At 44.2% G+C, this 12476-nt stretch overlaps 1 protein-coding gene across 1 annotated transcript; it reads left to right on the top strand.

Moving 5' to 3' along the window:
* Nucleotides 1-229: 229 nt before the first annotated feature.
* Nucleotides 230-12236, top strand: sall1a (spalt-like transcription factor 1a). Its single transcript, XM_080493542.1, has 3 exons — nucleotides 230-641; nucleotides 6122-9540; nucleotides 10494-12236. The coding sequence occupies exons 1-3, from the start codon at nucleotides 569-571 to the stop codon at nucleotides 10932-10934; spliced, it is 3933 nt and encodes a 1310-aa protein (XP_080349668.1). The 5' UTR covers nucleotides 230-568; the 3' UTR covers nucleotides 10935-12236.
* The last annotated feature ends 240 nt before the right edge of the window (nucleotides 12237-12476 follow it).

Below are 12476 nucleotides of genomic sequence, written 5' to 3' on the forward strand. Positions count from 1 at the left end.
AGGGACGCACGGACACCGAGTTTACCGAGAGAAGAAAGTTGGCTGGAGATCTCGGAGGTTTTCAGTCCGCATCTACGGGAGAGGAGGAGAGAGAAGAAGAAGAAGAAGAAGGGGGGAAAAAGAGAGACAAAACTGTGATCGCTGCTTGATCAATGTGCGAGATTGAAAGATACACGCAGGCACGGACTCGAGACGCTGACATTCCCCTGTAGTAGTCGAGATAAGCGTTGACTTGGCTAACAGAAGGGGTTAAACCGTATCTAAAGGGAGTTTGGAAAACCCAGCCTTTCTTCCCCATACGGATCAACTCATTGGGTGGGAGCTGAGAGAGAGACAAGAGTCCCCAGCAAATCAGGAGCTAATTGATTAAAGAGACTTCATTTGAATAGGAGGGGGGCTGGCGAGGTGCCAATCGCCTTTCAAAGAAGCCCTCCGTATGATTAATCGCAGAGCATTATTGATAATCATAACGGGGCACATGCGCGGTGGATGGGCTCGATTTACGTAATTTTTTGAGAGGGTTTTGTAGTCATTTTTTTATTCTTTGCCTGCTGATGTGCCAGCCAGCATGTCGCGGAGGAAACAAGCGAAGCCGCAACACTTCCAATCCGACCCTCATCTGCCTTTATCGGAGCACAATGGTGAGTCCAAGTAAACCTCTTTTTATCCAAGCACCGGGGATTTCTCACACTTTTCCCTGGGTTTTATTTTCCTCACAGCTATACACCTTTTACTTTGTTTTGGGTTTCAGACTATTGGTGTTTTGACACGTTTATTTACGAATCACTTCAACTTCACACAAGTACATCAAGATTTTTTATTTTATTTTACAATTTACTTGATTTGAGTGCAAAATATAATCCAGAAGAACTTTTAGGGAATTAAAAAGTCGTTCTCACCTCTTAAGTTTTAAATGATGAGTAAGTTAAATAAAATAACGAAACGAAAAGGATGTATTTCTTCAGTTTTGCGCTTCTCGCGCGCCTGTGTATTTAAAGTTTTTTTTTCTTTCTTTTTTTTTTGAAATCTTGAGTTAAACTTTAACCACAATCGTGTTGAAAAGTGGAGCTGAAACTCCTCCGTGGTGACCAGCCGGTGTAGTTTCGCTGCTGACGGGATGTTTCCCGGCGATCAGCCGCTGCTCTCGGTGCGTCGACATGGACCAGCCTGTCGCTTCTGCCCGCGACTCACAACTTTTCCTGGGTCCGGGACGCACACGTCCCCGCTTCTCCGCTCCAGGCCGACGATATCAAGCCAAACCGTTTTATTTTCCCTCTCTTATGTGAAATTCGCGACTTGATCACACATTTGCATGCTTCACTGCTGTGTGTCGGATTATAAATAAAACTGCCCCGAAGTGCGTCAACGCATAAACATGTTTCCCAGGTCACGAAACGATCTCCACAGTTCACCCACCTTTTACACTTTTTTTTATTTACACAAACGGCAAAAACAAATTCCGTTTCATTGATCGAAACACACACGAATCCACACAGATATAATTAAAACTCTTATTGTTTTACTTTGTTTTTAATCGCAAAACCGGTTTTATCATCAAATCAAAGATGCGTAAAATTGGCCTTTTCGTTTTTTACTTCCCCACTTTTATGCAGGCAAACCTCGCGAGTAATGTTCGGTTTTGAAAATATCTTTCTGGAGATGTTTCGTTTGCTTTGAACAGCAACGTTGTGCCTAAAAGGTGACAAGAGTGTGTACAAAGTGGCACCGAGATGTGCAGAGCTGGAAGACTCTGAAGTTCAAAATGCCAGCAAAACACACCACAGTTACAGTTACATCTGAGTTGTTTAATTTATGTCGCTTAAAAATGATATTATAGAAAAATAGATTAAAACCTGTGTGTGGTCAGAGCGTTAAAAAAAAAACGAGAAAACCACAGAATTTCGTTAAAGGACGTTACGTTGCAGTGTGAATCTTACTTGACCGAGTTTTCTATCAAAGCCTGACCTCCAAGAAAATGACTTGTCTATTTTTTTTTTTTTTTTTTTTTTTACTGTGTTTGGAAAATAGTTAACGTGGAGGAGTTTCAACTTCCTATTGCAATACAATGTGGTCAAATTCTGCAATCAAAACATTACATTTTTTAAATTGTTTTAATTTACCCCAAATATTTGAATTGATTAGAGCTGCATTAGAACTTACATAATAAGTACAATGTAAGGTCTAAAGAGGTGTGAGTTTTGACTAACTAAATGTAGCACATGTGTAAAAATCCTTAGCTGTACATCAGGTTTATTGCAGCCTGAAAACACAAGCAGGTCATCTGAAAAGATTGTCTAAAAATATATATTCAGCTCGTTTCAAGTGATTTATTTTAGAAATATTGTGGAAAATGCAAAAATAATTCATTTTTTTTCTCAGTTTTTTTTTTCTTTTTAAATCTAATAACATGTAAGGAATGTAGAGGCACATTTGTCATTGAACCTTGCAGACTGCAGAAGGCAGTGTGTGTTTCTCACTTGTGTGCAACACATGGTGACACCATTGCAGAAGGTGTGTGTGTGTGTGTGTGTGTGTGTGTGTGTGTGTGTGTGTGTGTGTGTGTGTGTGTGTGTGTGTGTGTGTGTGTGTGTGTGTGTGTGTGTGTGTGTGTGTGTGTGTGTGTGTGTGTGTGTGTGCGCGCGCGATGGGGACTTGTTGTCTCTAAGTTTGGGGGGATTTTAACTGAGGCAGTGTTCAAAATAAAGGTGCAAAGTGTCTTCTGGAGAGTTTTAGTGAGCCGGAAGCGAAAGACAAAGTGCTTGTGTGGAGCTGTGTATCAGTGATGCTGAGGGCCGTTGGTTACTGGGAGGTCGGAGCGAGAGCCACAGAGGGTGGGATGTTGAGCTGTTTTAACCTTTGCCTGTGTCCCTCTGTGTGGAGGTGATCAGAGTTCAGGGCTCAGTGTGTTCCACTCTGCCTCGCCATTGACCCTGCTGATCAGAGCTGCAGGCGGCCCAGCAAGGCCTCGCCGTTGTTCACTCAAACGTTTGTGTCTGCATGTGACTGTGGGGCCTTATCAATGTTGTGGCCGTCCCCTCACGCCCTATCAGAGTGGCCCTCCTAGAGTGGAGATTGGCAGGGCAGCCCCCCTTTTTTGTTCTTGTTGTTCCCTCGCAAACACAAGAGTGCAGCCGCTTGTCATTTGGCCAGTGTTTATGTGGTGCGAGTCTAGGTGTAGCCCGGAGGACTTGCTTCGCCTTCTTCCCTCCCCTTAAGCTTTAACCGTGTCACCGGGGCAGAGCTTCTGAGATTTGAGTTTTGTCTTGGACCACGGCAGTGTTTTAGTGGAACCCCATCTAGTGTTCGGTGGGCTGGAAGACGGTGTGAGCAGAAACCCTCCTGAAGTTACAAGTGTCAAGAGGCTCCTAGAGGGCCCCCCGTGCCAAAAAATAATGTAGGAACTCTCAAATCTCTCCGTCAACTTTATTTTTGACTAATCTTCACTTTCCTGCCAGTCGGACGCTGGTCGACCTCTTCCAGGCTCTTCTCTGTCCTCTCGCTGTCTTTTGTCTTTTCCCAAACCCTGTCGCCCTGTGCACTGCTTACATTGTGCTTTTGATAGACTCGACTGAAGTTTTCCAGACTCCTTCATACCGGCTTGACTTTATCTTAATTTTAATTCGACGTTAATCCTCGCTATTTTGGGAATTAAGCCTAATGCTAGCATCTGCGCTGTTTGTATGTTACTCTTATGTGGTCAGTCGATCTGAAGCGATGCATTGATTCACTTTTGAGCATTTCTTTCTCTCAACAAGTAAAGTAAAGGCATTGTGTTACAGGGCTTAAAGGGCAGCTTAGTGACCGTGTAAACACTGATGTTATTGATAAAATGAGTTTGCATCTGTAAGGGAATTATCTTTTTTTTTTTTTTTGCTCTCACATTTCAAACTTCAGATGGAGTTGTGAGAGATGTTGTAATGTTTGGATGAAAATGTTTTGCACAACGTACTAGCAAAATAAAATGCCATAATTTTCAGGCTAATAAATGTATTTTTATTTTTGGTTTATTCTCTAAAAGTCTTATTACATCTTTAAAGTTTTCACATTTACATGCTAAACACTGTTATTTAAAACTCTGGGGATTTTTCAGAGTGCTTCTACTGTAAAATAGTTATATGGGAATTGTTTTAATCTCACCCTATATCTATTAAAACTGTACGTGTGAAATAATGGGAGAAATAATTCAATTTCAATTTACTCTATTGTTTCACATCTTTTGTTTACATGGTGTGTCATGTATTGTTTTTTTGTGCTCATATGCGTAAGTGCAAATGAACATATTTTATTAACTCAGCATCTTCCAGAAGTTTGTAAGACAAAAGTTTTTTTTTTTTTTTCCTCTCATATTTTCCATCCCTCTCACCATCATATGATTGAATTTTCTTCACACTTGTTTGTGTACAGCCCACCTTAAGAAAAGAGGAAAAAAGGTGTTTTATTGAATTTTTTTTTCACACTATGAATCAAACACACTTTTTCTAAATTGAAGCTCGGGGTGCAGCAGGCAGGCAGGCGGGTGGAGGAAGGGAGGGAGGGAGAGGGGTTGGGGGGGGGGGGGGGGGGGGTTAACATGAAAAGTTATCATTAAAGTTGAGTCTTCCCTGTTTGCATGGTTTGGTGGTGTGAGGGCCAGGGTTTACTGTCATGGCAACTTTGCGTTATCTGATGTCTCTGAGCGGAGAAACATTGAGGGAGATAATCCCTGAATTAAACAGGATCTGCTTTGAGTCGGCTGAGATGAGCAGGGCCAGGCTGCGCCGACGATCCCCGCCGCTCCCATGCTGCGCGAACAATGGGAAGGCATCCTGTCTCTCTGTGGGGCAGGGCTGCACTTCTCTGGGTTTCATTTGCAAATGAATTCTTGGCCCTGATGAAAGTGTTGAGGGGCCAGAAACACAATGAATGGGATTCATAGAGAAATGCAATTTGTAAATCACCGTGTATGTTAAATAGTGAGATTTTAGTGTGACAAAGAGGGAAGTGAATAAGGAAAGTCTGGAACACAGCGGTGGTTCTGGGGGCAGGGTGTCGTTTACTCTGTTTTTTTGCTCACTGACTTGTCCTGTTTATGAAAACATAAAGTAAAAAAATAAATAAAATCGAATTTTAATTCAACAAGAAAAAGTTGCTGTGTTTGCGTCACTTGTCCGGTGAGCTGGTGCATCCAGTTTTGTCAGTTTTGGAGAAGTTTGTGATGCCTTCATCCTTTTGTGCCAGCCTACTCTTTAGTTTTGACAAATTTCTTTCTTCTTTCATTGTGTTTTATTCTGTTTTGGTCCTTATGATATCGCTTTCAATCGTCGTTTTTGGATCAGTTTCTGAGTGTAGTGAACTGAAAATACATTGATCCTTTATATAAGCATTTAAATCACAGCAAATCACTTTGAATCTGCAAAACATCAGCAGTTTGCTTCAAAACTGTTTTCATCTCGGTTCATTTGTTTCTCCTTTTTTTTTTTTTTTTTTTGTTTATACTGCTTTGTTGTGTTAAGTGTGTGCATGCAGCAGTCTGGGTGCCACAGGCTTGGTTGTTCATGTCTCACTGTGATTGCAGGCTGAGTGGATACAAATTAGTTTAGTGACATAGATAACCTGTCCAAGATGCCCATAGTTGGCTGAAAATGAGCAAAGTTGACAGCAAATTGAAAGTCTAATAAGTCCTTCAAATGCTTGATTTACGCCGAGTGGACAAGCCGACTTTGAAGGGCATGGAATATAGGAAATCAATGCCCTTCTATGAAATTTCATTAAGGCCCAATGTCCTCACTTCACTCTATTCTATATTTTGATGGATTATCTGGAGAAAATGATTACCTTTGGTCAGGCTGATGAAACCCAGATGTACATCTTGAAAGATCACTTTTAAGCAATATTTGAGTAGTTCTCATTGATTTTGTATCCCCTCTTATCATGTTTCAGAAGCCACTGCACTGAATGAGGCCTTTTCTCATTTCTGTTGGCTTATTGTTGCCTTTCGATCGTTGTTTTTGTGAACACATCAAAAGGATGAGTGTAAAACTGATTAACTTAAGATTAACAACAATGGAATTTGAGGAGATAAAGCTGCTTCTTCAGCTGCAAGACATTTCTAATCGCTAATCCTCTGTTTCCTCTTTTTCAGGGGACACAGAACTTTGCTCTGAGGACCCCCCCTGCAAGGAGTCTGACGCCCATGTCTGCAGCAGATGTTGTGCTGAGTTCTTTGAACTATCGGAGCTTGAGGAGCACCAGAAGAATTGCACTAAGAATCAGTTAGTCTTGATAGTTAATGAGAATCCCGCCTCCCCTGCAGGAACGTTCTCGCCTGGGTCTCCTCCCCATAATCCCGATGACCAGATGAATGACACAGCTAACAACATTGATCAAACAGAGTGCTGTGACCTTTTAGAGCCTAACGCTCTTGAAAGAGAAGAACCCATGGACGTGGATGTTTCTGGAATGAGCAGCGGCCATGAGGAGGAAGGCAGCCACACAGAGAGCGGGAGTCCCATCAATACAGTGAGCAGCCACATTGGCCGAGGCACTTCTGGCCCTGCAGTAGGTACTTCAGCAACCTCTGCCTCCCTACCTCAGCTCAGTAACCTCACTGAACTGGGGAACTTCTCCATGATCAACAGCAATGTCATCATTGAAAATCTGCAGAGCACCAAAGTGGCTGTGGCCCAATTCTCCCAAGAGACCCGTTCTACTGGAGGTCCCAGGGTGGCAGTGCCGGCCCTAATGGAGCAGCTCCTTGCCCTGCAACAGCAACAGATCCACCAGCTGCAGCTTATTGAGCAGATTCGTCATCAGATACTGCTGCTGGCTTCCCAGTCCCCGGAAATGCAGGTGCCCCCAGCTACTGCTCCAGGCACAATGGGGCCTGCTGCCAGCCCTCTGACCACACTCAGCTCTCATCTCTCCCAACAGCTGGCTGCAGCCGCAGGCCTAGCGCAGAACCTGGCCAGTCAGTCAGCCAGTATTAGCAGCCTAAAGCAGCTGGCTGCAGCAGCGCAGCTACCTCAGTCCAACCCAAACAGCAGTGAGACATCTCAGAGCATCACCACACTAGGGCCATCAACAGTCAATTCACAGTCCTCTGACAAGAGGCCGGGCCATATGAGTAGCCTTCACTCTCAGCTAAGCAACTCCTCACTAGCTAAGTCATCAACGCCAGCATTTGGAATAGGTAGCTTGCTAAGCTCTGCAGTAAATCCCCTTCTACCTCAGCCCCCACCTGGAAACCCCATGTTCTCCAGCTCTTTGCCGAGTGTTGGCACCACTGTAGAGGACCTCAACTCTTTAGCAGCTTTGGCCCAGCAGAGGAAAGGCAAGCCGCCAAATGTCACTTCATTTGAGCATAAGAGCAGCTCCGACGAAGCTTTCTTCAAACATAAGTGCAGGTTTTGTGGCAAGGTGTTCGGGAGTGACAGTGCCTTGCAAATACACCTGCGTTCTCACACTGGCGAAAGACCATACAAGTGTAATATCTGTGGCAACCGCTTCTCGACCCGTGGTAACCTGAAGGTGCACTTTCAGCGTCATAAAGAAAAGTATCCTCACATCCAAATGAACCCATACCCTGTTCCTGAACATTTAGACAACATACCAACGAGTACTGGCATTCCCTACGGCATGTCGATGCCCCCTGAGAAACCTGTCACCAGCTGGCTGGACAGCAAGCCAGTGTTGCCCACTCTGACATCGTCAGTTGGCATGCTGCTGCCACCAACCATGCCGAACCTGCCACATTTCATTAAGAAAGAAGATCATTCGATAGCCATAACTAGCCCTTCTGTTACTGCAAAGAGTGACTCAGGTGCTGCCGAGCCTTCAGGAAAAAGTAATGATGGAGTGTCAGCAGAGGGTGAAGGTGCAACTTTGCCTACCTCAAATGGAAAAACTGAAGAAGGCAGCCACTCCTCAGGCTTCATGACAAATGTGAGCGCTGCTTCAGAAAGCGCTGCCGAGTATACAACATCCAACAGCCCACCCATGATGACCAACCCACTCATGCCTCTTATGTCTGATCAATTTAAGGCAAAGTTCCCTTTTGGAGGCATCCTGGATCCTCTTCAGGGCTCAGAAACCTCCAAACTGCAACAGCTTGTGGAGAACATTGATAGAAAGGTGACTGACCCCAATGAATGTGTCATCTGCCATCGAGTGTTGAGCTGCCAAAGTGCTCTGAAAATGCACTATCGCACTCACACTGGGGAGAGGCCTTTCAAATGTAAAATCTGTGGCAGGGCGTTCACCACCAAGGGAAATCTTAAGACCCACTACAGCGTACACAGAGCAATGCCTCCTCTTAGAGTGCAACACTCCTGCCCTATTTGCCAGAAAAAGTTCACAAATGCTGTGGTTCTTCAGCAGCATATCCGTATGCACATGGGCGGACAGATCCCCAACACCCCTCTGCCAGAGAGCTACCCAGAGTCTATGGCCTCTGACACTGGTTCATTTGAAGAGAGAAATTTTGATGATTTGGACAACTTCTCTGATGACAATGTAGAAGGAATGGATGAGGGCCCAGACAGCAGTGTGCCAGACACACCGAGGTCAGCTGACGCTTCACATGACAGTCTATGTAACTCCCCTGCTCCCCTTGAAACAGCTAGCCACGAGGGGCAAGAGAAGAACAGTCAATATCATCTTCATAATAACGAAATGGAGGAGTTCCAAATCAGCCAACTGAAGGCTACTGCAAATGGCTTCGTTGAGGGAGACTGCCTCACCAACGACTCCTCGTCTCTAGGAGGGGATGTTGAAAGCCGAAGCGCAGGGAGTCCAGCGGTGTCAGAATCTACCTCCTCCATGCAGGCGCCATCCCCCACCAGCATGCAGCCACAACTGCGTAAATCCCCCAGCTTCGAAGAAAGGCAGCAGAGGGCCTTAGCCTTGGACCAGACCAGTGCAAGCCTTCTGCACTCCCACCCTTCCAACATCGGGGCCCTGGACCTTACTTCTGTCAATCCCTCAAAAGATTCTCTGGGCATGATGTTCCCCTTCCGAGAGCGCACTACCATCAAGAACACATCTTGCGACATCTGTGGGAAGACCTTTGCTTGTCAGAGTGCCTTGGACATTCATTATCGAAGCCATACCAAAGAACGACCATTTATTTGCACGGCTTGCAACAGAGGTTTCTCCACTAAGGGAAATCTCAAGCAGCACATGCTCACTCATCAAATGAGAGACCTTCCCTCACAGCTCTTTGAGCCATCGAATACCAGCCTGTCCTCCAGCCCAACCCCTTCCCTGTTGTCTGTTGGCTCGCTCAACAAACCAGAGATCAACGGCTTCCTCCATGGCCTCCACCCGGAGAGCAGGATGGAGAAGGACGTGCCCCCGGGTCTGGTCACCTCCTCTGCCTCCACTTCCCCGGTGCTCTCTGCTGCTCCGCCACGCAGGACACCCAAGCAGCACTTCTGCAACACCTGCGGGAAATGCTTCTCTTCTTCCAGCGCCCTGCAGATCCACGAGAGAACCCACACAGGGGAGAAACCCTTCGCCTGCAGCATCTGTGGTCGAGCTTTTACCACCAAAGGAAACCTCAAGGTAAATGTCAAAACACCCAGAAAGCTGTTGGTTTTCTAAAAGTTTGTGCGTGAGAATGTTAATGAAAAATGAGTCTCGAGGTTGCTATTTAGTTTTTATACGGCATGTCAGAGCATTAAGAATCAAGAGGTGGTAATGCTGTATAATTAATGAAAGAAAGAGCTTTGTGAGAAAAAAAAATTACCCTAGTGGAAAGGCTGAATCACACAACTAATATGATTACTGGGGAAAAGTTCCAGCATGCGATCAGCAATCACTGTGAGCTCAGTCAGTGTTTTTCCACAAGAGAATCTTAGAAATATGTCACAGGCCTAAATCATTAAGAAAAACTTGCTCAATCATTCACAGAAACTTATGGATTTAATGTAATGTTATGTTCCCCATGTTCTAATGGGTCAAACCTAAACCCCGGAGAGGAATTTGAGATACTTTGTAGACTGCTTGATATTCTTAAATAGATATGTATATTTCTAGTTAAGACTTCTTTTGAAAAGGTTTCATGAATTGAGTGTTTTGTAGATTCCAATAATCATGAATGAGGAGGATTTCTTTGTCCCGAAAAGACATGAGCAGCGGTGATTTGTCTCTTGTAATGCTGGCTGGGGTAAAACTGGATTTTGCAATGTTTTTTGCCTTAGCCCCACGGTCCTGTTTTGAGATGAGTGAATTACAGTTCAAATTAAACAGCATGTATCTTTCTTGCCAAAGTAGGATGTTTACACTGTGCTGGTACCTCTCACAGCACAGACAGCTCGCTGGTTCACTGCACGCAGGGTGTGAAGCTATTTTAATTCACAGTTGAGCATTATTATTATTTTTTCCATTGCATCATCTCATGTGCAGCTCTTGTGGCCAAGTTTGTAAACATCACTAATTTTCATCCCGCTCATTGTTTTGTCTCTCTCTCTCTCTCCCTCGCTCTCTCCCCCTCCCTCCTCTCTCCGTGTGTCTAGGTTCACATGGGCACACACATGTGGAACAGCGCTCCCGCCAGACGTGGCCGCAGGCTCTCTGTCGATGGGCCGATGGCCTTCCTGGGCACAAACCCCGTCAAGTTTCCCGAGATCTTCCAGAAAGACATGGCGTCGAGGGCGAGCAACGGGGACCCAGCCAGCTTCTGGAACCAGTATGCGGCGGCCTTCTCCAGCGGGCTGGCCATGAAGACGAACGAAATCTCTGTCATTCAGAACGGGGGCATCCCACCCATGTCGGGCAGTTTAGGAAATGGAGGCAGCTCTCCCATAGGCGGCCTGACAGGCAGCCTGGACAAGCTACACAGCACAGAGCCTAACGCCGCTCTGGCTGGTCTGGAGAAAATGGCCAACACAGAGAACGGGGCTCACTTCCGGTTCACGCGCTTCATGGAGGACAATAAAGAAATCGTCACTAACTAGAGCGCTCGTCCTCGGCACTGGGCTCAGACTCGTTGACTTGCCTCCAGGCATACTGTACACATATGTTGACACACAGTGAAGAAGGAAGAGAACTGGACAGGGACAAAATCAACTGAATTGCTTTGCTCGCCATTGAATCTTTACGAACACGAGTGTGAAGACAAGTTGCTTTTTTTGTACAATGTACATGTTATAGTTTTAAGGAGCTTATTTATTAGTGATTATAACCTTGCTTGAAACCAAGTGGAAGCATTAACAGTTAGGTTTTGTTTATTTTAAAGCCAGAATTGGTATGTATGGGTGCTTAAAAATGTGCTTTTGAAAACGTAGAGTATCTGGTTAGATGACTTTACCTTGGCATTAAGTTATTTTCTGTCTGTAGTAGCTATAACCGAACTGTCTATGTTCATGTGATGCATTAGCCCTGTAATAAGCAAACAGACTTGCTGTAAATAATGTACAGTGATCTTCTGTAGATGGTCTAACATCTGTATGCCCCACCCCACCCTACCCACACCCACACCCCCACCCCCACCGCCCTTCATCAAGACAAAACAATGAATTTCAGGCAAGGGACAAAATGATGCGGTAGTTCCTTTTTTTTTTTTTTTTTTTTTTTTTTTTTTAAATTGTTATTTACCTTTTATCTTATTTAAGAAAGACAAAACTTTGAAGTTTGCTACATTTCAAAGGTTTCTTTAGTGTTAACTTGTTTTGTTGTTACAGTCTCTGTTGTATTGTACTTTCTACCTTTTGTTTACTTCCATATTTTTTTCCCCTTCAATCTCTTATTTTTTTTCTTTGTTGCTTGTATTTTTGGTATTGATGAAAGCGAGACAGTTACTAAAAGGGGTAAACATTGGGTATGGCCTATTTCCTGTGTTTTTTTTCCCCTTGGGAAACAGCAAACCAATCGAGTGAGAAGGATTCTTCTTTAGTTTCTCAGCTGGATTTCCACATTGCTGCTATGTCCCAGCATCCTCACTGACATCAAGTGCAAACGTTCTGTGTCGAATCTTCTGTAAATATGTTCAGATGTGGAAATACGAACTCCCTCACGAAGAAAAATGTACATAAAGCTCACAGGAGAAGGAGAAGTCCATCACAGGCCGCCAGGGGACAAAATGATAGTGTTTTTATAAATATAAATATATATTGGGTTTGACAACCTTTGGACTGTTACATGCACTTTCTTGGAAAGTTGGAAGATCTTTATGGGTCCAGTTTCTCTACACTTTAATACCTACTAACAACTAAGATACTGTAATTCTTTACTCTAATAATCAAATACATCAGTTTTCCAAAAGAGACATTGTGTGTTTGTGTGCTTTCATTTCCTCTTTTTTAATCACACCACTGAAAATTTACTGACTTTTTTTCTCTCTCACTAAAAACTAAAAATCTTTTGAAATATCAGCATAAATTTCGAACAAAAATAATGCTTATTTTTTCTAAATCATCTGTGTGGCCCTCTTCACAATGAAACTGGAAGGCTCGGATGGGGTGTTGATGGTGGGAATTTTCCTGCTCTTTAATTTTAAA

The sequence above is a fragment of the Lipophrys pholis genome, assembly GCF_963383615.2.
Source record: "Lipophrys pholis genome assembly, chromosome: 2".
Classification (NCBI taxonomy): domain Eukaryota; kingdom Metazoa; phylum Chordata; class Actinopteri; order Blenniiformes; family Blenniidae; genus Lipophrys; species Lipophrys pholis.